Source organism: Mirounga leonina, unplaced genomic scaffold, assembly GCF_011800145.1.
Source record: "Mirounga leonina isolate KUSES-001 unplaced genomic scaffold, KU_Mleo_1.0 Mir_173, whole genome shotgun sequence".
NCBI classification, from domain to species: Eukaryota; Metazoa; Chordata; class Mammalia; order Carnivora; family Phocidae; genus Mirounga; species Mirounga leonina.
Genome location: NW_023270447.1, coordinates 20,699,591 through 20,726,918, shown reverse-complemented (window position 1 = coordinate 20,726,918; position 27,328 = coordinate 20,699,591). Strand labels below are relative to the sequence as shown.

The following is a 27,328-nucleotide window of genomic DNA, read 5'->3' as shown; positions in this document are numbered from 1 at the left end:
AATTGCAATAACCCTGTGAGCTTGATGCTATTTTTACTGTTTAACAATAACGACAATGAGGCACAGAGCTGTTAAGTAGCTTACCCCCTATTATATGGTTTGTACTAAATCTCAGTTCCAAAACTGAGATTCAGACATAGGTACTCTTAACCACTATGGTACATATGTCTTAGTTCAGGCTGCTTCAACAAAGTACCATATATTGGGTGACTTAAATAACAGACATTTATTTCTCACAGTTCTGGAGGCTGGGAACTCTGAGATCAAGGTGCCATCAGGGTCAGAGTTCTGGTAATGGGCTTCTTCCTGGTTTGCAGGCAGCATCTTTTCTCTGTATCCTTACATGACAGAGAGAGACCATCCTCATGATCTAATTACCTCCCAGAGGTCTCACCTCCAGTACCATCACATTATGGTTTCAGCATATGCATTTGGGGGGACATAAACATTCTGTCCATAACAATATGTTAAGTAGTTCATTTGTGAGCCTGATCTGGAAAGTTGTCTATACTTAATATTAGTTTTTTTTTTTAAATAAGACTATGTCACCTATAGGGGCACCTGGGTGGCTCAGTCGGTTAAGTTACTGCCTTTGGCTCAGGTCATGGTCTGAGTCCTGGGATCGAGCCCCGCATCGGGCTCCCTGCTCTGCCAGGAGCCTGCTTCTCCCTCTCCCATTCCCCCTGCTTGTGTTCCCTCTCTAGCTGTCTCTCTCTCTCTGTCAAATAGATAAAATTAAAAAAAAAAAAAAAAAAGAATATGTCACCTATAAAATCAGCTTTTGGAGCAGATTATTACAATGTGGGGAATTCAGTTACAATAGAAACATTTTTTGAATTTGAATCTCAACTAGTAACTGTGTGACTTTGCCTGTTTCCTGATGTGTAAAATGTGGATAATATCTTGTCTCAAGATGTTATTTTAAGGATTAATATGCATACATATACATATTTGTGTGTGTGTAATTATACTGTTACATATGTAAGTATGCATACATGCAGAGTCTAGTATAGTTGTTTACAAGGTTTTTAAATGGTAAAAAGGCAGCATAGCACAGCAATTAACAAGGTAGACTTTGGTATGGAACTGACTTGCTAGATATATGACCTTGGGCCAGTTTCTTAACCACTCTGTGCCCTAGTTTTCTTTTTCTATAATATGGGTGCAGTGCTCATTATAGGGCTGTTTATGAGGCTTGATGAGTTTATAGAGCACTTACATCAAGACTTACACTTTGCAACATAGTATGTAAATGATAAAATGGTATTTTATATCCGTAACTAGCATAGCACCTGTATTTTTGCAAGTTAATTAACAAATTATGTTGAATTGTTTTTAAACTCATGAATTTTTTTAAAGGAATATAAAGCCAGATGTAAACAGTCATTAAAATCAGTTGGTCATACCATCTTTTATTGCACTTAACCCTTAAGCACAAAGGTTAAGTAACTTGCAGTTTAGACAATTTTCCAGTGATTGCCAAGTTACTTACAACTAAACCAGGTCTAGTACCCTAGTCTTCTAAGTTGTTGTTGTTGTTGTTGTTTTTTAAGATTTTATTTATTTATTTGAGAGAGAGAGAATGAGAGAGAGCACATGAGAGGGGTTAGGGTCAGAGGGAGAAAGCAGACTCCCTGCCGAGCAGGGAGCCTCATGTGGGACTCGATCCAGGGACTCCAGGATCATGACCTGAGCCGAAGGCAGTAGCTTAACCAACTGAGCCACCCAGGCACCCCTAAGTTGTTTTTTTTTATAAGCAAGGGACCTAGGGTAGATAAAACACAAAATGATGAACTTCAATATGAATAATTTTAGTTATACGGTAAAATTAGTGGAAGTATTTTAACAATAATGGATTACCCAAAATAATTAGAAGGTTCTGTTCAAAGTTTTTGTTTTTATTTTAAAATGGAAGTGCCACTGTATGCTTTATGAGAAACCATGGACTTGAAGTTTTAGATATCCCCCATCAGCAATGTGATATCAATCAGTATCCTTGAAACACTTTCCATTGTGACTGAACATCCTCCTAGTAGAAAACAAATGTGAAATCCTTTATGTGTATGTTTAAGTTATTACTATAAAGAATGCTGACATTATATTAGTTCTGTTTACAAAGATTTACTTTAGAGGAATCTGTATAATGTTTAAATATGCTGTCTTCTTTAACCAATCAGGTAATAAGTAGAGGTTTAGTTCAGTTGTTGAATAGACGAGTCAAATTATTTAATTTAATTTAAACATAATAGTGTTGGGAAAACTTGGGACAATGATCTAATTCAGTTTCAGACTCAATGTATCCCTGGCAGAAGATCCTGCAGGTCTACTTGAACATTTTCTTGGCTTGAATTCTTGTATTATCTGTAAGCATAAGGAGATTCCATTTAGGTGACTCTAAGCTCATTTCAAACCTTATAATTCTTTATTTTTTGAGAATATTAACTTTTAATTTTAAGCAGCAATTGGTCCTAGTAAGTAATTTTAACATACTATTTAATTTACAGATTGCCCAAGGACTCCAGATACTCCCAGCAGTGACCCCCGTTGTTCCACTAGCAATAATAGATTGATGGCCTTACAAAAACAATTGGATATAGAACTTAAAGTAAAACAAGGTGCAGAGAACATGATACAAATGTATTCAAATGGATCTTCAAAGGTAAGTACTATAAATGTACGTGTATACAGTCAATCCTCATTATTTGCAGATTCCATATGTGTGAATTCACCTATCTGATAAAATTTATTTGTAAACCCAACATCAATACTTCTGCACTTTCACAGTCATTCGTGGATATGCACAGAGGGCTAAAAAATGTGAGTCATCTGATGTGCATGCTCACAGCTGAGATCAAACAAGGTGCTCTATCTTCTTTAAGCTCTTACACTGTAAACAAGTATCCTTTTCATGGTCTGTGTATACCACAGTTTTTGCATTTTTGTGCTTACTGTGATTTTGCTGTTCAAACACTGTACTACTAGGATTTCTAAGACCATTTTAGCCTCCAAATTTGAAAGTATTGATAGTAAAGCAAGTTAGAAACAAATAGTTTTTAAAATAATATTTTTAGGGGCGCCTGGGTGGCTCAATCGGTTAAGCATCTGCCTGCAGCTCAGGTCATGATCTCAGGGTCCTGGAATCAAATCCCACATCAGGCTCCTTGCTCAGCAGGAAGCCTGCTTCTCCCTCTGCCTGCTGCTCCCACTGTTTGTGAGCTCTCTCTCTCTCACTGACAAATATATAAATAAAATCATTTTTTTAAAAAATTGCTTACTCCTACCAAAATCAATCAAGAAAAAATTTAGCTATATGAGTAAAGGGTAGACAGGAACTCTCCATATTTGCAACTTTCCTGTGAATCTAAAATTGTTCTAAAACAAAAAGGTTATTTTTTAAAAATTTAGACTCTAATAAGTTTTCCATCACTATAGACAGGTTTTTAGGAAAGGACAAATGGAAAGACAGGACATTCTAGTGGTAGTGATTGTTTGGAGTAGAGCTGTGGCTTCTTGGGGAATCTGGAATGGGCATATAATTCCTAATTGAAAATCATTTTATGGGAAGCAGTTGTTACTAATAGGAATGTGTCCTTGTTCTGTGGTATAATGTAGAAGAGAAAATGCTGGGGACCACTGAACCAGATTGTTTTAAAGGTTCTTTCCAATCTAAGGTTCTATAATTTCCCAAAAGTCTGAGAAAGGTGGACTTACAAAATTTACCTTGGTATTCTCAACTAATTTAAAGATCTTGCCTTTGCAAATTAATGTTTCTTTCATATTTTAATAGATATTCCCTAAGTAATATCAGAATGAAAGTTATTAGGTTATGTTTTGATTTTGTTTTGTTTTATTTAAGAATTTGAAATAGGGGGCAGGGGTAGAATTTTAACTTGGAGCTATGCACCCTGCCTACCCACCCAAAGAAATCTGGGAAGATACTGAAAAGAGAGAAATGTGTATATGTTAATAAATAAGATTTTTAAAGCTTAATAATAAAAATTAGATTATATGCCATATTTCAAATGAATTTTTAAATTTTTAGAGACATATATTTGTTTCTACTTGATATATTGCTTATATGATATTTAATAGCATATTTTATTAACTTTGAACACTCATGGTGGTAGAGTTTTTTTCTGTGTTACTATTTTTAGTGTTGACTTTTAGTTTTGAACATATTTCGTTTTTATCAAATGTTATTTTGGACTTTTTTGTTTCAAGGCAAATACTATGTTGTGGAACTGTGAATGCATCATATTATGCTGGGTGTTTTAAAATTAAATTTATTCAAGAGCACGTGGCTGGTATAGTTGGTTTGCCACTGACTCTTGGTTTCGGCTGAGGTTCTAAGAGCAGGGTCTGCTTGGGACTTTCCCTCTCCCTCCCTGTGCACGTTCTCTCTCTCGCTCTCTTGCTCTCTTAAATAAATAAATCTTTAAAAAAATTAAATTTATCTAGCTACCACCCTCTGGAGTAAGTTTTTTAAATACAGTTGATGGATTAGATTGAGAGGTTTATGAACCCTTTGAAGTTAAAGAAAAAGTGAATGTGTATGCTGATAGATGGATGAATGAGAAGGCCATAGGTTTCACTGTATTCTCAAAATGGTCTGTAATTGCCCCTCTCCACCCCCAATTTGAACAGGTTTATGGAAATATTAAAAGTAAAACAGATAGATAACTTATGATAACCACAGGTCCAAAATGAATGGAACTATGAGCATCCTACTAAAACAAGAGATAATTTTCCAGTAGCCTTTTATTTTTTTTTAAGATTTATTTATTTGAGAAAGAAAGAGTGAGTGGGGGTGGGGCAGAGGGAGAGAGAAACTTTAACAGACTGTGCTGAGTGTGGAACCCAATGCAGGGCTCAGTCCCACGACTCTGAAATCACAATCTGAGCCAAAGCCAGGAGTCGTATGCTCAACCGACTGCACCACCCAGGCACCTCAGTAGCTTTTTACTTTTAATTAAGGGATTTATTAATTTGAGAAGGGGTCAGGTAGAGGTCCAGCTGCTATAGTCTCTGAGGTAGACCTGCTAGTTATTTCTGTCTAGATTTGGTCTTGTTTTCATTTCTCATCTTTAAATCTCTCACTCGGTCAAAGTGTATCTCTCTGAGATTAGGGAAAATTGTAAATTGAAGTTATGTGGAATATTAATTAATTTGTTAAGGACATAACAGTAAATTTTGATGGGCTCTGGAGTATAAATGTAATTAAGTTAATGCCTTATAACATAATAGGTACTTAACAGATAATATCCCACTTTCAAAAGCTCCACTATCCAAAAAGGAGGTATCATATGTAAATAATTACAATATATAATAGTGGTATGTTCAAGTTACTTTAGAAACAGTGTATAAGAGGGGTGCCTGAGTGGCTCAGTCAGTTGGGCGTCTGCCTTCGGCTCAGGTCATGATCCCGAGGTCCTGGGATCAAGCCCGGCATCGGGCTCCCTGCTCTGCGGAGAGCCTACTTCTCCTTCTCCCTCTGCCTGCCACTCTGCCTGCTTGTGCTCTCTATCTCTCTGTCAAATTAAATAAAATCTTAAAAAAAAAAAAAAAAAGAAAGAAACAGTGGATAAGAATCACTTAACTGCCGGAAGAAATCGTTACTTAATATGAGATTTGAAGGATGATTTGGAATTGAAAAGGGAATTACTTTCTAGGGAAGATGATGTGGGTAAACCCAGCAGATACAGAATAAGGTACTGTTGAATAGCATGGCTTATTCTAGGGAATGGAAGTGCTTTTGTATGACTGTAGCAGAAACTCTCAACTTATTTCTTATCCAATATATCTGAGGTAGGTAGAATACACTTTTAACAGTTGCAGTCATCTTCAGTGGAAGGCCATGCCCTCTTGGGCGAACAAATCTCAATCTCCAGAAAAGCACATTTGTTTTTGGGAAAAGTCTTCCAGGTGATCCAACAAGACTTTTTTTTTCTGTTCCCCACCAGTAGAGCTTTGAGTGAGGTATAGTGAGAGGTATAGCATAATTGAAAGACAAACCAGATTGTAAAGTACTTTGGACAAAATTAAGCAGTTAAGATCCTATCTTATGAGATACATGGAGCTACTGAAAGACTTTTAGCAGAGTAAATACATGATCAGATTTAAAGTTTAGAAAGTTCACATTCATCTTTCTCAGACTTGAAGAATTAGTTAGAGAAGGATCAAATATATAGGCAGCAAGTTTAAGTAGGCTTTTGTAGGAGTCCAGGTTAAACATGCTTCATTCCTCTTGTAACACAGTGAAAGCAAAAAAGGCAGAGTCAAGCTATTTAGGTAGAATAAATATGTGGTGTCTTGATATGAGGAAGAAGGCTGAGTCAAAGATGATTCTTAGGTTGGTTATGTAGGCAGATTGGTGAATGGTGGTGCTCTTCACAAGGATACGTAATTCACGATGGGGAGCATTTTAGGGACAGAGGTAATGAATTCAGTTTGGTGGTAAAAATCATCTTCACAACTCTGGTTATTGGATTCTGTATGACAAAATTACTACCCCAAACACATCATAGCCAGAGTTGTCCTTTTAAAAGCCAAGTCAGATATTTTCACACTATTGTTTCAGAACCTTCTGTTGGCTTTCTGGCATGCTTAGAACAAAATCTAGAGTCCTTATTGTGGCTCTGCAAGTTTATGCATGACTTAACCCTGGCTACCTTCTGATTTTATCCTTTCAAACACTTTTATTCTCTCTCATCACACTCTAGCTCTATCAGCTTTTTTGCTATCTCTTGAACATACCAAGCACACTCTTACCTCAGAGGCTTTGCATTTACTGTGTCTCTGCCTAGATGTCTCTTCTCTCAAGTACTTTTCATGCGGCTTTTTTTTTTTTAAATGTTTTATTTATTTATTCATGAGAGTCAGAGAGAAAGAGGGAGAGAGACAGAGGCAGGAGGGAAGGAGAAGCAGGCTCCCCGCCTAGCAGGGAGCCAGATGCAGGACTCGATCCCAAGACCCTGGGATCATGACCTGAGCCGAAGGCAGACGCTCAACCATCTGAGCCACCAAGGCGCCCCTTCATGCGGCTTTTTCTCTCACTTCGTTATAGTCACTTCAGCAAGCTCTTTACTACTATCCTGTGTAAAATATCAGCCCCTGTCTCTCCTTATCTCTTTCATTGCATTACTACTACCTGAAATTATAACTTACACAATTTCTTTATCATCTTTATCAACATTAGAATGTAAATTTCATGGCTCTAAGTAACCATTGGTTTTCAGAATAATCTGAGGGCTTCATAAGCCATGTCGAAGAGATGTTTTCCATTGATGTATGCAGATGACAAACTAAGCTATTTATTAAAATATGGGGTTCTTGTTAACCTCTTTAAATGCACCCAGGTCTTTTCAGACCTTTTTCTCATTTGAAAGTATCTAACCATCTATCTTAGCCTCACTGACCTCAATATTCTAGTCTTGATATAGTCCAGTCTCATCTGTATTAACAGCTCATAAAACCTTTCTGGATTCCCTCAGCTAAAATTGATCCCATCTTGCTTTGATTTTCTTTGGCTACTTTAAACATTCTGATACATACAATAATTATTTGTACCTCTTCAATAAAATTATAGGTTTTTAAAGGTAGCATCCTAACTGATTAATCTTTGTATTTTCACTGGATGTGACCACATTTAATACATGTAAAGTAAGCCATAAATATGTGATGGAAAAATAAAGATAATGATTGGTTTATTTATTTCTGAAATCCATGTGTGATGTAGTTTGTTGTAATGGTCCCACTATGACTTTCAGAACAATAATGGTTACTTTTTACAAAACAAAATATTATATAATTGGAAAATATTGTAAATTTTTTAACTTATAATTTAAAAATATTGTACATTCAAAATATAACAGGCATTGTAGAGTGCTGACTACCAGTAGAACCATATGAAATTGCTATCTTTTTAGTTCCAAATTAGTCAGATATTGGCATTTTCATATGATTCAACCTAACATACATAAAAATCTTTCCAAAGCCTTAACATAAAAGCCAGTATTTCTGTAATTCAAAACCAATTCATATACTTTAGACCTACCTATTTCTTGCTTTGAATATATTAGGTGTTCAGTAAAAAATCCATTGCATTTCCTAGAAGCATAAAGCTGACCATAAACATTTATTGAATGCTGGAAAGCATAAGACTGACATGTAGTAACTGTAAATTGCCTGTGACAGGTAATATCCATTGTCAGTTTTAAAAGCCTCCATCATACTTCGACATCTGTGCAGATCTTTTAAAATGAACTAATGCTCTTCTTTGCATGTTGAATTGAAATAGTTAAGAAAGTATTTCCAAAGAAGTAAATGACAGAACTGCTGTCTTCTCACATGATGATAAAAATAATAAAAGGAGTAGCTTAATTGAAAAGCATGGTATTATATAGTTTGCTTAATATTTATACATTTATACTAAGACTTCATTGAAATAAGATAAAATCATTTTTATTACTCTAAAAGAGAACATTTTAATGCCAGTCAAGTTCTAGGCAATATGATTTTAGTTTTATCTATTGCTTACAAATCTCCATGTTTTAGAGAGTGGTATCTTCATTTACATAATTTCTGCAAGAAACCTAAAGCTTGTGGAAGATAGGTAACTAACCCAAGGTTAAAAATACAGTTAAGATTTGGCCCCCAGTCTATCTGATTGCAAAATATATTTGCCTCACTAAATTAGGAGCTTTGGAATACTAAGTTTTTCCTCCTCTGATGAGGTCTCAAAGAAATAAAAAAGCTATTTCAAATCTTCAGTTTGTCTAATGTACCTAATACTGGAAAGGAAGAATTAAAGTAAAAATAAAGTATTTTCATTTTAAATTTGGAAGGTGAATAGGTATATTCTTAAAAGCATATATAATTAGTCATAGCCGAACACCAAACTCAAGTATTTTTAACGGTAAAGCAGAATTAAATACAGTGTGTGTGTGTGTGTGTGTGTGTGTGTGTGTGTGTGTACTTGATGGTGTAAATTGATATTTAAGAGAATTATAGTAACTCTATTGCCCAGCTCTGGTGGTGTAAAATCTAAATATTTAATAAAGAATGAAATCTGACTAGAAGATCTTAAATTGATCTTAGGAGCAGGAAAGAAATGGGAGAAAAATATGAAAATAAATTTGCAAACTGCTTTTTCTCCCACTGTATATTAACCAACCTAGTTTGGTATTTATCATAAAATATGTCAGCTCACTTTCTTTTTTCCTTATATAATATCAGTATTGTCTCTCACCCCACATCTTCATCCTCCCCTTTATTCAGTGTTAGAATATACTGTGTGTGTTTTTATTTAAATGATGCTGCACACCTGATGCTTATTTCTTAGTTTCTAGGCTTGAACTCTTCCAGAGAATATAGGTTGGTTGTATCCTATTTTATTTCCAAATCAGTACTGACTGCCTTGGTGATAAAAGTAGAGATGCTTAAATAATAAGCAAAAATTGGCCTTTCTTGTGAATAAATGTTTCCTAACTTGATGCATAGTTTTGTTTATCATTTCTTTTTTTGTGGATTGAAGACTACTAGACTTTGACAACTGATATAACTAAGCAGGAGATGATATTAACTTCTATTACTTGTTAAATATGAAATTTTTGGAAGAAATTGCTGTTTTAGTTTTCTATGGCTGCTGCAATAAATCATCATAAATTTAGTGGCTTAAAACAACCTAACTTTATTATTTTACAATTTTGTAATTGAGAAGTCTCATGGATCTCAGTGAGCTGAAATCAGGCATTTGGCAGGGCTGCATTCCCTTCTGGAGGATGTAGAGGAGAATTTGTTTCCTTGCTCTTTCTAGCATCTAGAGGCTGCCCACATTTCTTGGCTTATGGCCCTCTTCTTCTCAGTCGTTGAAGTCAACAGCAATGGGTCCATTTCTTCTCACATAACTCTGCGCTCCTCTTCTGCCTTCTCTTCCACATTTAAGGAGCCTTGTGATTACTTTGGGTCCACCTGAATAATCCAGGAAATGATCTCTGTATTTTAAGGTTGGACAATTAACAACCTTAATTCCATCTGCTGTCTTAGTTCCCCTTTGCCATGTAAGGTAACATTCGCAAGGTTCTGCGATTAGGACATGGACATCTTTGGGTGGATCATAATTTAGCCGACCACAATTGCAAAAATGGTAAGTTTTTTGTGACTCTCCATCAGTAACGTTCATTGTTATTCGAACTAAACTAAGATATGATAGTGACATTATTTCATTTAATTCACCTTTCTTGAAGTTAAAAGAAATAACAGAAGTTTACTCGCTATAATTTCCTTCCTTGCTTTATTGAGGTCTTATTTTTTGACATTCAAGAATTTCAAGAAACCTTTCTCATTATCTCACCAATGTTGACAAATGCTGTTTCTTGTTTCCTTTATCAGATTTAAAGGAACACAGATACCATCTAGGATTAGTTATTTTAAAAATTTGCCAACATATGTGAAACTCCGTAAGAGTTTGGGAGAGGAAGTGAGGCATCTATCTGTCACAATGCCTCTGAATATGAGAATTATTGACCATGGTATGGGAAAATTCTTTATATTTTGTGTAAAGCAGAAAAAAAAAAGAAAATTACAAATGTGAATATGGAGTTTTTTAAAACAATAATAAAATTCACTTGCTTTCTCTCAAATTATCTTATGGAGTTTTTCTCATTTATAGCGCTATCAGTTTGGTGGCTTTTTAAAATAAATGTATCTACAAGTATATTTATATTTAAAATAAGTATATCTACTTACAGTGTTCTTTTAACTCTGTTTTTCACTTGCTGATAATCATTTGATCTTACTTAGAAGCTATGAAAATGTTTTGTCTTTTCATCTGCTTACCTTTTCAAACTTATTTTAATAGGATCGGAAACTCCATGGCACAGCTCAGCAATTGCTCCAGGACAGCAAGACGAAAATAGAAGTGATACGCATGCAGATTCTTCAGGCAGTCCAGACCAATGAATTGGCTTTTGATAATGGTGATGGAATAGAGATAAATTGTCATTCTTATTATTATGGGCATGGTGCTTAATAAATGTTACGTAAGAGAGAAGCAGTGGTTCAAAGTTAAGGAGGAGGAAGCATTATGTTTTTTGATCTTTAGTTTTTATCTTTGAGTTTTGATGGCTAAAATGGAAGGCTTTTTATTTCACCATTGTATCTATTAAGTATGTTTATTGGCTTAATAACTAACTTTTAAGTTGTAAGAAATCATTTCTTTTCATGAGTTTTAATTACTACATATGAGAATACCAAATAAATGGTTCAATTGCATTTTTTTTCCCCCCTCTAGCAAAACCTGTCATAAGTCCTCTTGAACTTCGGATGGAAGAATTAAGGCATCATTTTAGGATAGAGTTTGCAGTAGCAGAAGGTGCAAAGAATGTAATGAAATTACTTGGCTCAGGAAAAGTAACAGACAGAAAAGCACTTTCAGAAGTAATTTTAAATAAATATTTTAACTTAATAAATACATTATTCAAAGAATGTAATTATTTAGATGACAGTTGTCTTTTCCCTATTCAAGGCCCAAGCAAGATTTAATGAATCAAGTCAGAAGTTGGACCTTTTAAAGTATTCATTAGAACAAAGATTAAATGAACTTCCCAAGAATCATCCCAAAAGCAGTATTATTATTGAGGAGCTTTCACTTGTTGCATCACCAACACTAAGTCCACGTCAAAGTATGATATCTACACAAAACCAGTATAGTACACTATCCAAACCAGCAGCACTAACAGGTAGGTTGCATACATCTCCTAATTATTTTTGGTGTATTTTTTTGTGTGTATATCTGGTCCTGGGTTAATAAACGAGTAAGAAAGTATGCACAGATTTTTAAAACATTGTGATAAGTTACACATAACATAAAATTTATTATTTTAGCTATTTTAAAATATACAATTCAGAAGTATTTATTTACAGTGTTGTGTAACTATCACCACTATGTAGTTCCAGAACATTTTCATCATCCTAAAAGGAAACCCCATACCCATTAAGTAGTTACTCCCCATTCCCCCAGCCTCTGGCAACCACTGTTGATTTTCTGTGTAGATTTGTCTGTTCTAGGTATTTCCTATAAGTAGAATTATATAATTTGTGGCCTCTGTGTCTGGCTTCTTTCACTTAGTGTTCTCAAGTTTTGTTCTTGTAGCATATATCAGTATTTCATTCCTTTTTATGGTAAATAATATTCCATTGTATGGATATATACTGTTTTGTTTGTCCATTCATCAATGGATGGATATTTGGGTTGTTTGGGTTATTTCCACCTTTTGACTATTGTGAATAGTGTTGTTATGAACATCTGTGTTCAGGTTTTTTTTAACGTCTGTTTTCACTTATTTTGGGTATATACCCAGGAGTATAATTAGCAGGTCATGTGGTAATTTTGTGTTTATATTTTTGAGGAATGGTCAGACTTTTCATTTTATGTTCCCAAGAGCACACATCCGTACCAGCACTTGTTTTGTTTTTTATTATTGCCATTCTAGTAGGTCCATTATTGGAAGTGGGGTAGTGAAATCTCCAATTATTTTTTGTGCCTATTTCTCCTTTTAATTATGTAATTGTTTGCCTCATGTATTTCTAGGCTCTGTTGTTAAGTGCACATATGTTTGTAATTTTTTTATATCTTCTTGATGGATTGGCTCTTATCAAAATGTAATGTCCTTCTTTGTCTCCTATAACAATTTTGGATTAAGAGTCTATTTTGTCTGATATTAGTATAGCCATCCCAGCTTTCTTTTCCTTATTACTATTTGCACTGAATATCTTTTTCTGTCCTTTCATTTTTAATCTGTTCATGTCTTTGGATCTAAAATGAGTCCTTTTAGACAGCCTATAGTCATGTTTTTTTAATCAATTCTGCCAATCTCTACCTTTTACTCGAACAGTGTAATCCATGTATATTTAAGGTAAACCTATGTGGCGATGCAATTCTGATGCTAACTACTTACAGTTGGGTCACATTTCATAAGTCCCCCACAAGACTGCCCTCCTTTCCAACACAAGTTGTAAACTTGGAGTTTCCCCAACTATCCACACTTTTGACAAACTGGCTACAAATTCAGGGATTCCCACTACCACCTTAGGCTCAGTAATTTTGTAGAACAACTCAAAGAAGTCAAGAAAGCTCTATGTTTACAATTACAGTTTTATTATTTATTATAAACATAAATTAGAAAAGACACATAAGGAGAGGTCTGGGGGGTCCCAAATGTGAAGCTTCATAGTCCTCTGCATGTATCACCCTCTTAGCATATCAGTTTCTTTCCTCAACCAGGAATCTCACTTTACTTGTGAATATCCACAGTTTTTATTGTGGCTTTATTATGTGGGGGAGACTGGTTAAATCATTCAGCCACTTGATTGAAATCAGTTTCTAGTCCCCCACCCCTCTCTGAAGGTCAGGGGGTCAAGCTAATATTATATGGCACCAGCCCTCTAATGATATGGTTGTCTTTCTGGCATAACTAGCCCCCATCCAGAAACTGTGCAGGGGCCCACCAGGAATCACTTTGTTAGTATAAACCCATCTGAGGTCTGAGGGGCCCACCATGAATAACGAAGACACTGTTATCATGGGGGAAATAACAACGGTTTAAAGGCTCACTCCTAGGAGCCATGAACAAAACCAGCCAAATTCTTTATTATACAACAAAAAGGCTTACTTCTGCCATTTTGCTGTTTGTTTTCTACAGGTCTTAATCTTTTTTTTTTTTTCCCTGAATTCTTCTGATACTGCTTTCTTTTGTGTTTGAATTTTTTAAGTTTACCTTTTTTATTCCCTTGTTTCCTTTTCTGTATATTTTTTAGTTTTGTTCTTAGTGGTTACCCTGGTGATTAATATCCTGAATTTATAACAGTATTTACCACTTTACCTTCAATAGCCTACAAAAACTCCACTCCTATATAGCTGCGTCTCCTTGTCTTTATGTTGTTGTTGTGTCACAGATTACATGTTTATATACTGTGTGCCCAATAGATTACATTATAATTACTGTTTTTTGCATCTGTCTTTTAAGTCATAAAGAAAACAGAAAGTTATAAATCAAAAACACAGTAATACTGGCTCTTATATTTACCTGTATAGTTAGTTTTACTGGTGTTATTTTTTTCTCCAATTTCAAGTTACTGTCTAGGGTTCTTTCAATCTGAATGACTTATTTTAGCACTTCTGGGCAGATCTACTAGTGACACACTCCCTTAATTTGTGTTTATCTGGGAATCTCTTTATTTTCTCCTTTACTTTTGAAGGTTAGTTTTGCAATATGTGGAATTCTTGATTGACAGTTTTTTCTTTCATTACTTTACAAATGTCATTCCAGTCCCTCCTGGCCTTTGTGCTTTCTGATGAAAAATCAGCTTTTATTCTTACTGAGGATTCCTTTTAAGTGGTGACCTGCTACTCCCTTGCTGTTTTGTAAGATTTCTCTGTCCTTGGTTTTTTCCAGTTTGATTATACTTATGTCTTAAATAATAATCTCTTGAGTTTACTCTACTTAGAATCTTTGAGCTTCTTAATGTGTAAATTCATTTATTTCATCAAATTTGGGACATTTTCAAACATAATTTCTACACATATTTTTTCTACCACTTTATCTCTCCTCTCTCCTGAAACTCCCATAGTGTGTGTGTATGTATTTCTCATGGTATTCCAGAGGTCACTTTATCTCTGTTCACTATTTCTTTTTAAAAAGAACAAATGTTTATTGGTGTACAGACATTTTGGGGGCCCAGAGACACAGAGGTAAACACAAAAGCAAGCATCAGCTTCCATGGGTTTCAGAAATTAGAAGGGTGAGGAAAGCATCAGAAGTCAGAGTCTTCCCACCAGCAAACTCCTATGAGCCCTGTCTACAAACATGAATCATATCTCTCTGGTTTGAACTGTCAAGATTTCTCCCAAAAGCCTGGCTTTAGTAAAGATCAAAAAGAAGCTTCTCATAAGGGTCTTTTTTTTTTTTTTAAGATTTTATTTATTTATTTGACAGAGACACAGCGAGAGAGGGAACACAGCAGGGGGAGGGGCAGAGGGAGAAACAAGCTTCCCGCGGAGCAGGGAGCCCGATTTGGAGCTTGATCCCAGGACCCTGGGATCATGAGCTGAGCCTAAGGCAGACACTTAATGACTGAGCCACCCAGGTGCCCCCTCATAAGGGTCTTTAAAGTTATCAAGCCAGGCATCAAATTGGTTAAGTCTTTAGTTTCATTGTTTTACTTCCTGCTTTTTATTTTCTTTTTTTGTTTTATTATTATGTTAATCACCATACATTACATCATTAGTTTTTGATGTAGTGTTCCATGATTCGTTATTTGCATATAACACCCAGTGCTCCATGCAGTACGTGCCCTCTTTAATACCCATCACCAGGCTAACCCATCCCCCCATCCCCCCTCCCCTCTGGAACCCTCGGTTTGTTTCTCAGAGTCCATAGTCTCTCATGGTTCGTCTCCCCCTCCGATTTCCCCTCCTTCGTTCTTCCCTTCCTGCTATCTTCTTCTATTTTATTTTTTAACATAAGGTATTGTTTCAGAAGCACAGGTCTGTGATTCAACAGTCTTGCACAATTCACAGCGCTCACCATAGCACATACCCTCCCCAATGTCTATTACCCAGCCATCCCATCCCTCCCACCCCACACCACTCCAGCAACCCTCAGTTTGTTTCCTGAGATTAAGAATTCCTTATATCAGTGAGATCATATGATACATGTCTTTCTCTGATTGACTTATTTCGCTCAGCATGATACCCTCCAGTTCTATCCACGTCGTTGCAAACGGCAAGATCTCATTCTTTTTGATGGCTGCATAATATTCCATTGTATATATATACCACATCATCTTTATCCATTCATCTGTCGATGGACATCTTGGCTCTTTCCACAGTTTAGCTATTGTGGACATTGCTGCTGTAAACATTGGGGTGCACGTACTCCTTTGGATCCCTACATTTGTATCTTTGGGGTAAATACCCAGTAGTGCAATTGCTGGGTTGTATGGTAGCTCTATTTTCAACTTTTTGAGGACCCTCCACACTGTTTTCCAGAGTGGATGCACCAGCTTGCATTCCCACCAACAGTGTAGGAGGGTTCCCCTTTCTCCGCATCCCTGCCAGCATCTGTCGTTTCCTGACTTGTTAATTTTAGCCATTCTGACTGGTGTGAGGTGGTATCTCATTGAGGTTTTGATTTGGATTTCCCTGATGCTGAGCAATATTGAGCACTTTTCATGTCTCTGTTGGCCATTTGGATGTCTTCTTTGGAAAAATGTCTGTTCATGTCTTCTGCCCATTTCTTGATTGGATCATTTGTTCTTTGGGTGTTGAGTTTGATAAGTTCTTTATAGATTTTGGATACTAGCCCTTTATCTGATATGTCATTTGCAGATATCTTCTCCCATTCTGTCGGTTGTCTTGTGGTTTTGTTGACTGTTTCTTTGGCTGTGTCTTTTTATCTTGATGAAGTCCCAATAGTTCATTTTTGCCCTTGCTTCCCTTGCCTTTGGCGATGTTTCTAGGAAGAGGTTGCTGTGGCTGAGGTCGAAGAGGTTGCTGCCTGTGTTCTCCTCAAGGATTTTGATGGACTCCTGTCTCACATTGAGGTCTTTCAACCATTTGGAGTCTATTTTTGTGTGTGGTGTAAGGAAATGGTCCAGTTTCATTCTTCTGCATGTGGCTATCCAATTTTCCCAACACCATTTGTTGAAGAGACTGTCTTTTTTCCATTGGACGTTCTTTCCTGCTTTGTCAAAGATGAGTTGACCATAGAGTTGAGGGTCCATTTCTGGGCTCTCTATTCTGTTCCATTGATCTATGTGTCTGTTTTTGTGCCATTACCATACTGTCTTGATGATGACAGCTTTGTAATAGAGCTGGAAGTCTGGAATTGTGATGCCACCAGCTTTGCTTTTCTTTTTCAACATTCCTCTGGCTATTCGGGGTCTTTTCTGATTCCATACAAATTTTAGCATTATTCCATTTCTTTGAAAAAAGTGGATGGTATTTTGATAGGATTTGCATTAAATGTGTAGATTGCTCTAGGTAGCATTGACATCTTCACAATATTTTTTCTTCCAATCCATGAGCATGGAACGTTTTTCCATTTCTTTGTGTCTTCCTCAATTTCTTTCATGAGTATTTTATAGTTTTCTGAGTACAGATCCTTAGCCTCTTTGGTTAGATTTATTCCTAGGTATCTTATGGTTTTGGATGCAATTGTAAATGGGATCGACTCCTTAATTTCTCTTTCTTCTGACTTGTTGGGGTATAGGAATGCCACTGATTTCTGTGCATTGATTTTATATCCTGCAACTTTACTGAATTGCTGTATGAGTTCTAGCAGTTTTGGGGTGGAGTCTTTTGGGTTTTCCACATAAAGTATCCTATCATCTGCAGAGAGTGAGAGTTGGACTTCTTTGTCAATTCGGATGCCTTTGATTTCTTTTTACTGTCTGATTGCTGAGGCTAGGACTTCTAGTACTATGTTGAATAGCAGTGGTGATAGTGAACATCCTTGCCAGGTTCCTGACCTTAGGGGGAAAGCTCTCAGTTTTTCCCCATTGAGAATGATATTTGCTGTAGGTTTTTCATATATGGCTTTTATGATATTGAGGTATGTACCCTCTGTCCCTATACTCTGAAGATTTTTGATCAAGAAAGGATGCTGTACTTTATCAAATGCTTTTTCTGCATCTATTGAGAGGATCATATGGTTCATGTTCTTTCTTTTATTAATGTATTGTATCACATTGATTGATTTGCGGATGTTGAACCAGTCTTGCAGCCCAGGAATAAATCCCACTTGGTCGTGGTGAATAATCCTTTTAATGTACTGTTGGATCCTATTGGCTAGTATTTTGGTGAGAATTTTTGCATCCATGTTCATCAGGGATATTGGTCTGTAATTCCTTTTTGATGCGGTCTTTGATTTTGAAATCAAGGTAATGCTGCCCTCATAAAATGAGCTTGGAAGTTTTCCTTCCATTTCTATTTTTTGGAACAGTTTCAGAAGAATAGGTATTAATTCTTCTTGAAATGTTTGGTAGAATTCCCCTGGGAAGCCATCTGGCCCTGGGCTTTTGTTTTTTGGGAGATTTTTGATGACTGCTTCAATTTCCTTAGTGGTTATAGGCCTGTTTAGGTTTTCTATTTCTTCCTGGCTCAGTTTTGGTAGTTGATGCATCTCTAGGAATGTATCCATTTCTTCCAGATTATCTGATTTGCTGGCATATAGTTTCTCATAATATATTCTTATAATTGTTTGTATTTCTTTGGTGTTGGTTGTGATCTCTCCTCTTTCCTTCATGATTTTATTTATTTGGGTCATTTCTCTTTTCTTTTTGATAATCTGGCCAAGGGTGTATCAATCTTGTTAATTCTCTCAAAGAACCAGCTCCTGGTTTTGTTGATCTGTTCTACTGTTCTTTTGGTTTCTATTTCATTGATTTCTGCTCTGATCTTTATTATTTCTCTTCTCCTGCTGTGTTTAGGCTTTATTTGCCGTTCTTTCTCCAGCTCCTTTAGGTACAGGGTTAGGTTGTGTATTTGAGACCTTTCTTGTTTCTTGAGAAAGGCTTGTATTGCTATATACTTTCCTCTTAGGACTACCTTTTCTGCATCCCAAAGATTTTGAACAGTTGTGTTTTCATTTTCATTTGCTTCCATGAAGTTTTTTAATTCTTCTTTAATTTGCTGGTTGACCCATTCATTCTTTAGTAGGATGCTCTTTAGCCTCCATGTATTTGAGTTCTTTCCAACTTTCCTCTTGTGATTGAGTTCTAGTTTCAGAGCATTGTGGTCTGAAAATATGCAGGGAATGATCACAGTCTTTTGGTACTGGTGGAGACCTGATTTGTGACCTAGGATGTGATCTATTCTGGAGAATGTTCCGTGGGCACTAGAGAAGAATGTGTATTCTGTTGCTTTGGGATGGAATGTTCTGAATATATATGTGAAGTCCATTTGGTCCAGTGTGTCATTTAAAGTCTTTATTTCCTTGTTGATCTTTTGCTTAGATGATCTGTCCATTTCAGTGAGAGCTGTGTTCAAGTGCCCCACTATTATTGTATTGTTGTCGATGTGTTTCTTTGCTTTTGTTATTAATTGGCTTATATAATTGGCTGCTCCCATGTTAGGGGCATAGATATTTACAATTGTTAGATCTTGTTGTTGGATAGACCCTTTAAGTAGGATATAGTGTCCCTCCTCATCTCTTATTATAGTCTTTGGTTTAAAATCTATTTTGTCTGATATAAGGATTGCCACCCCAGCTTTCTTTGGTGTTCATTAGCATGGTAGATAGTTTTCCACCCCTCACTTTCAATTTGGAGGGTTCTTTGGGTCTAAAATGAGTCTCTTGCAGACAGCATATCGATGGGTCTTGTTATTTTATCCAATCTGATAGCCTGTGTCTTTTGATTGGGGCATTTAGCCCATTTACATTCAGGGTAACTATTGAAAGATATGAATTTAGAGCCACTGTATTGCCTGTAAGGTGATGGTTACTGTATATTGTCTCTGTTCCTTTCTGGTCTATGTTGCTTTTAGGCTCTCTCTTTGCTTAGAGGACCCCTTTCAATATTTCTTGTAGGGCTGGCTTTGTGTTTGGAAATTCCTTTAGTTTTTGTTTGTCCTGGAAGCTTTTTATCTCTCCTTCTATTTTCAATGACAGCCTAGCTGGATGTAGTATTCTTGGCTGCATATTTTTCTCATTTAGTGCTCTGAATGTATCATGCCAGTCCTTTCTGGCCTGCCAGGTCTTTGTGGATAGGTCTGTTGCCAATCTAATGTTTCTACCATTGTAGGTTACAGATCTCTTCTCCCGAGCTGCTTTCAGGATTTTCTCTTTGTCTCTGAGACTCGTAAGTTTTACTGTTAGATGTCGGGGTGTTGACCTATTTTTATTGATTTTGAGAGGGGTTCTCTGTGCCTCCTGGATTTTGATGCCTGTTTCCTTCCCCAAATTAGGGAAGTTCTCTGCTATAATTTGCTCCAATATACCTTCTGCCCCGCTCTCTCTTTCTTCTTCTTCTGGGATCCCAGTTATTCTAATATTGTTTCATCTTAGGGTATCACTTATCTCTCGAATTCTGCCCTCGTGATCCAGTAGTTGTTTATCTCTTTTTCTTAGCTTCTTTATTTACCATCATTTGGTCTTCTATATCACTAATTCTCTCTTCTGCCTCATTATCCCAGCAGTTAGGGCCTCCATTTTTTTTTTTTTTAAGATTTTTATTTATTTAACAGTGATAGAGAGCACAAGTAGGCAGAGTGGCAGACAGAGGGAGAGGGAGAAGCAGGCTCTCCACCGAGCAGGGAGCCCAATGCGGCGCTCGATCCCAGGACCCTGGGATCATGACCTGAGCCAAAGGGAGCCGCTTAACCAACTGAGCCACTCAGGCGCCCCTGGGCCTCCATTTTTTATTGCACCTTATTAATAGCCTTTTTTATTTCGACTTGGTTAGATTTTAGTTCTTTTTCTCCAGAAAGGGTTTCTCTAATATCTTCCATGCTTTTCTCAAGGCCAGCTAGTATCTTTAAAATCATCATTCTGATCTCTAGTTCCAGCATCTTACTAATGTCCATATTGATTAGGTCCCTGGCAGTTGGTACTGCCTCTTGTACTTTTTTTTGAGTTGATTTTTTCCGTCTTGTCATTTTGTCCAGTGGAGAATAGATGAATGAGAGGACAAAATGCTAACAGGGTAACAATGACCCCATACAAATATATACTAAACAAATCAGAAGAGACCTGAAACCGGGGGAAAAGAAAGGGAAAGAGAAAAAAGAAAAAGAAAAAGATAAAAACAGACAAAAACAGAATATGATCAGATATGATCGGGCTGGTGCATAGATCAGTGCCACACAGTAGATTTTGGGTGTATTTTGGTCTGTTAGAAGAAAGTGCCTCCCAAAATTTTAAAGAAAGAAAAACTTATATATGTACAAAAATAAGGGTAAATATGATGAAGGGATGGAATATGACTGTGAAGATGAAAATTATAAAAGATTTTGTAAAAGGAGTTGATAAGTCGGTTGAAAAAAAGAAAGAAGAGGATTTAAAAAAAAGAAAGAGAATGTGATCAGGCAGGAGACTAGAACAAAGCCATACACTAGAGATTTAGGGTATATTTTGGTCTGTTAGAAGAAAGTGTATCCCACAATTTTAAAGGAAGACAAAATTATATATATACCGAAAATAAGGTTAACTACTATAAAAGGATAGGATATGACTCTAAAAATGAAAAATAAAGATTTTTTAAAAAAGGGATTGATAAGATGTTGGTTGAAAAAGGGAAAAAGAAAAATTCAAAAAAAAAAAAGTTAAAAATTAACTTTGAAAGACTACAGAATCATGGGAAAAAAGCCATGAATTCTATGTGCTGTATTCCCCTAGTGCTGGAGTTCTGCCATTCTCATTGATGGGTAAACTTGGTCTTGGCTGGCTGATCTTGCTGATCTTCTGGGGGAGGGGCTTGTTGCCATGGTTCTCAGATGTCTTTGCCGGAGGTGGAATTGCCCCTCCCTTGCCGGTCCGGGCTAAGCAATCTGTTTGGGTTTGCTCTCGGGAGCTTTTTTTCCCTGCAAGCTTTCCGTCCAGCTTTGGAGGACAAGAGTGAAAATGGCGGCCTCCCTATCTCTGCCCCGGAGGAGCCGAGAACTCGGGGCCCCACTCCTCAGTGCGCCTCCAGAGGAAAGCAGTCAGTCACTCCCATCTTCCCGTGCTCACCTGGCCTGTGACTGAGCGTTTCTATCTCTGGCACACAACCCCGTGTGGAGTCTCCAAACCCAGCAGATCCCTGCGGTGCACTTCCGTGCCGCTCCTCCCAGGGTCAGGAAGGTGAGTATCCCCGGATCTGCTGCTTGTTGGGTCCCTGCTGAAGGAGCAGTGGCCCCACTGTGCCGCGGATCACGGTTTATGGCAACCCCGAGCTGGGAGCCCGCACCTCAGCTCCCTCTCTGCAGCCGGCTTCCCTACTCTGATACCTGGGAGCTCTGCTGCACTCAGGCACCCCCGGTCTTTCTGTGACCCAGAGGGTCCTGAGACCACACTGTCCCAGTGAGGGTTCCACCCCCCACTTAGTCACTGGAGCAATATCCCTCAGCAGAGCCAACTTCTTTAAAAGTTCCAATTTAGTGCTTCGCTGCTCTATCACTTGCTGGTAGCGGCTGATGGAAGCCCCCTCCCCCATCGTCTATCCTCCCGAATATTGCCTCGGATTCACTTCTCCACGTGTCCTGCCTTCCAGAAAGTGGTCGCTTTTCTGTTCAGAGAGTTGCCACTATTCTTTTCTTCGATCTCCTGTTGAGTTCGTAGATGTTCAGAATGGTTTGATCCCCATCTAGCTGAATTCCTGGGACTAGACAACATTTAGGTCTCCTACTCCTCTGCCATCTTGCTCCTGTTCCTATTTTGTTTTGTTTTTAATTAGGAGCATACTCATTTAGTGTTGTTATATCTTATTGATCAATTACTGTTTTATCATTACAAATATTCCATTTTATCTCTGAAAATACTCTGACATACAGTTTACTTTGTCTAATATTAGTAGAGCCACATTATCCTTCTCATGCCCAATGTAATCTAGCAAGAATTTTTTCCTGGAATTTTTTCCATCCTTTCATGTTCAACCTATTTTTTTTTTAATTTAAAGTGACATATTTTATGTACATTATATAGGTGATTCTTTTTATCTACCCTGAAAATCTGATTAAAGTTGTTAGTCTGTCATATTCTCCCCCTTTTTAAAAATAGCTTTATATACATAAATTGCACACATTTGATGAGTACAATTTGGTAACTTTTGATATAACCCCCAGAAGTTTCCATGTGCTCTTTATAAACTTTCCTTTTAATATAATATTATTTTTGATATGTATTTACTGTATAGTCTTGTTTGAATAGCATCTTTCCTGCCCTTTGTAGTTGTTCCTGAAACAAACCTTCTACTTTTCCGTTTCATCTCCCATAATAGCCTTTTTAGTTATGCCTGTGTGTGTGTGTGTGTGTGTGTGTGTGTTTATTGCTTTCTTTAGAGAATCAGGTATGCATATTGAACTTATTACAGTCTGTGGTCACAATGTACTCTCTTACCTCCAAATCAGCTTAAGAATGTTATGAAGAAGTATTTTCAAATCCTTCCACTCTACCCTTTTGTATTCTTGTTGGAATGTATTTTACTTCTACATATGCCTTAAAAATCATCCTCTTTGAGTATTGTTTTAACCTAGAGAGCTAAGAGCTTTAAGGATATCATTCATTTTTTTTAGAGTTTATTTTTTCAGAAAACATTGTCTTATGTGTTTAATGACCCATTTATTCTTTCTGTTCTTCATTTCTCTTCTTGTACTTGAGATTTTCTCTATTATTATTTCCCTTTGGCCTATAAAATTTCTTTTAGCATTTATTGTAATGAAGATGTGCTAGAGTGTCATTTATTCACCTTTTTCCTGTATTTTTCAGCTTCATGTTTTAAGAATATTAGTGGATATAGAAATCTACTTTTTTTTCTTTCAGCTCTTTAAAAATGTGATTTCTTCTGGCTTCTATTTTTCTGTTACAAAAAGTCAGGTATAATTTCTATCAATATATCTCTTCATGTAATGTCCCTCATTACCCAGCCACTTCAATAACATAGAATTATATTCACTTTCCTTTGCTTTTTTTTTTTTTCTCCCTCTCTGTTCCTATGACTTGGTGCTTTTAATTGACCTTTCTTCACATTTGCCAATTTTTCTGCCTGCTCAAATCTACTGTTGAACTTGGGCACCTGGGTGGCTCAGATGGTTAAGCGTCTGCCTTCGGCTCAGGTCATGATCCCGGGGTCCTGGGATCGAGTCCCACATCGGGCTCCCTGCTCCTTGGGAGCCTGCTTCTCCCTCTGCCTCTCTCTCTCTGTCTCTCATGAATAAATAAATAAAATCTTTTAATAAAAAAAAAAAATCTTCTGAACTTCTCTAGTAAGTTTTTTAAATTTCGGTATTGTACTTTTCTGCTCTAGAATTTCATTTGATTCTTTTTTTAACTCTGTATCTTCCTTAATACTCTCTATTTGCCAAAACACCATACCCCTTTCTTTTGTTTGTTTGTTTGTTTTTTTTTTTGGTAGGTCTTTGACAGTTGATATAAAGTTCTTGTCTAATAAATCCAATCCAAAAGTAAGACAGTTAATATAAAGTCCTTGTCTAGTAAATCCCGTATCTTGGCTTCCTCAGTTTCTATTAATTTCTGCCTTTCTTGTCAGTCAGCCATACTCTTTATTTTCTGGCTTGCATCATCATTTTCTTTTTTTTTTTTATTCTTATGTTAATCCCCATACATTACATCATTAGTTTTAGATGTAGTGTTCCGTGATTCATTGTTTGTGCATAACACCCAGTGCTCCATACAGAAGCATCATCATTTTCTATTAAAAGCTGGATATTGTGAATATTAATAATGTATAACTCTGAAAGATACTCCCCTTCTCTAGAATTTCTTGTTGTTGTTTGTGTATGATATAGTTGTTTAGGGGCTTTTATAAGCTATTTTGTAAAGATTGTATTCATTGTCATGTATGGTCACAGAAGTCTCCATTAAATTAGTGGTTAGCTAGTGTTTTGACAGACATTTCTTTCAATGCATGCATGCAAAAAGAAAAAAAAAATGCCTTTTACAGCTGGGCTCTGTGTTGGTGTGCTGAAGCAAATCCTCAGTGGTTACCCAGGCATTTTACAACTCTGCCTTTGCTCACAAAGAACTTGTAGATCAGCCAGATATGAGAGCTTAGGGCTTCCTCGGGTCTTTTCTTAGGATATCTTCTGTTTCTCCCTTGCCTTCTAATTTCCCAGTGGAAGCATTACAAAGCCCTTATTCCTCAAAACATCTCACTCCCTATGTTCTCTTCCAAGACTCTTCGGGATATCTTATTGTTTGTCCCAGTTGGTATCTTTTGCCCCAGGCTGCAGTGACTGGTTCATTTGCTGTTAAATGCCCTCCACTTAGCTATTTCTCTGCCCTGAGAGATTTCCTAGTTAGGCAAAAAACCAACCAACCAACCAACAAAAAATGCCTTTGTGTTAGTCCTTCAGGGAGCCCTCAGTTAGGTGAAAGCAGGCAACCATACCTCCTTGAGGATGAGTTTTTCTCTGTAGACTGCTATATTGAAGACCATCACCAAGCCATTTGGGTAGGGGGAGGATGAGGCGAAGGTAAGTTATAATGTCACAGAGCTCTCCCATTGAGTACTCATTGCTTTTCTTTATTAAGCATTTGCTTGGTTGCAGCAAACCTTTACCTGTTCTGTAGATTTCTCATACACTTCATTCTAACAGTTTCTGTAATTTTTGCTTGTTTTGTTTGTTTCCCATGTTTCTGTGGAGAAACTGCCTTTAGACTTTGCTACTCCACCATTTTCTCTGACCATCAGCTACAGAGGTTTTTATGGTCTATGTGAATGTGACATATTTTTGTTACACTGACTTCTCTCACCCTTAGAAATCCTTAAGTTATCAATGTGAATGTCAACAAGGGCTTTTCTTTAATAATATCATTCAATATTTTGAAGATGTGAAACTGTTCTTCAGAATTGCATAGCGTACTGTCACATTCTAGTAGCTTTAGGTATCTTTGATCAGTTTTATTTTTTTTATTTTTTTAAGATTTTATTTATTTGACAGAGACACAGTGAGAGAGGGAACACAAGTAGGGAGTGTGGGAGAGGGAGAAGCAGGCTCTCCTCCAAGCAGGGAGCCCGATGTGGGGCTCGATCCCAGGACCCTGGGATCATGACCTGAGCCGAAGGCAGATGCTTAATGACTGAGCCACCCAGGCGCCCCGATCAGTTTTATATTAATTGTAAATAATATAGTATAACTTGATAATATAGTAAAACTTGAAGGACAAATTTATGATTAAACTGTGTTGTTGCCACTATTAGGATCAATCTAAACCTGCAGTTACCAAATTGAGTTTCTAAATCTGAGGCATCCTGGGATGCCAGAATGAATTCACAGGATACAACAGGATATTTTAACTTTCTGAGGGAAACACAGTGTTATTTCACTTCCTAGGGTCACCATTCAAACTACTAGCTCAAGGTAGTTACCATTTCAGCATGAGATAGAGCTATATTCCTTTCACTGATGTCATACGTTAATGAAGCTGGGTTTGCCTGCATTGCTGTGATAATAAATACCATGTGAAAAATCAATGTGGAATAGAAAAGAAGATGGGGGTTTCCAATCCAGTTCCAGAGTTTGCAAAGCTGTACTATGCTCAGTAGGTACAAACATCCCATTAAGAAGTAACCATGGTTATTTACATATGAAATAAGATTACTTTTTCTTTCAAATTATGTGTATTATTTTTGTAAATATTTATTAATTTGTTGCAATATCCTTTGAAACAGAACCATTAGGTATATCTTTCAGACTAGGAGCACAGTGAAAAAATTGAGACACTAGGGTACCATGAAACAAGAAAGCTTGGGAACCATTGGTCAAAATCTTCCGTTTTATTTAAAATGTTTTAAATATTTATTAAAGTGTTTATCTTTCCAGTCACATCTTCTGTAATTCCTGCCATGAATCTTCTATCACAATTAAACTGGTTTATGCGCAGTCCATGTTTAATATCCTTGCCTTATTATCCATCTTCTTATTCTATTCTATTTTTTAAAATCAAAACTGCAGTATAGACCTGTGAAAAACAAAGACCTTGTCATCTACCTACATGTAATCCTAGCCCCTAGCACAAGACACTTTATAGATTCAGGAGATACTTGGTAAAGTTTATTTGATGATAAGGAAGGAACTATACTTACTACTTAAGTTTTGCCATTGTATGGCTCAGAGCTGAACACATTAATAATATTTGAGAGTTTCTGAATGATTGATTGATAAAATATGGTTGTCAAATATTTAGAAATCAACAATATTTCTAGAAGAGTAATAAAACCACATTTTAGAAAACCACCTGATACGGCTGGAATTTTTTTTTTCCTTTTCCATTCTTGTTGGCTCCTCTCCCCAATTCTTTAACCTCTTCCATTCTCTTTTCCTGTTCTTATTGCCTTACTGAACCTTACTCAAAGTGATGTAAATCGCCAGTGTAAAAGGAAGTATCTTACAATTCTTAAGACATTTTGGTTTTTACAAAAATTCCTTTAAATTCCTACTGAAACTTTAATTAGTTAATTCCTGCTGAACCTTAAACTAAATATGGAGTAACTAGGAAGAGAAATAGTATAGGCCTTAATAAAGGATTAGACACAATGAAGAATTATCATGGACACGTAGTAGGAACATTTATCCTCTTGAGTTTCTCACTGCATGCTATTATTTGTCGTT

At 36.6% G+C, this 27,328-nt stretch overlaps 1 protein-coding gene across 1 annotated transcript in view; it reads left to right on the top strand.

Moving 5' to 3' along the window:
- Positions 1–27,328, top strand: part of PKN2 (protein kinase N2) — a 141,080-nt gene that overhangs the window by 60,302 nt on the left and 53,450 nt on the right. Inside the window, exons 3-6 of the mRNA XM_035018111.1 lie at positions 2,505–2,659; positions 10,859–10,976; positions 11,291–11,436; positions 11,525–11,738. Of these exons, the coding sequence (XP_034874002.1) occupies positions 2,505–2,659; positions 10,859–10,976; positions 11,291–11,436; positions 11,525–11,738 (633 nt within the window). The remainder of the gene's footprint in view (positions 1–2,504; positions 2,660–10,858; positions 10,977–11,290; positions 11,437–11,524; positions 11,739–27,328) is intronic.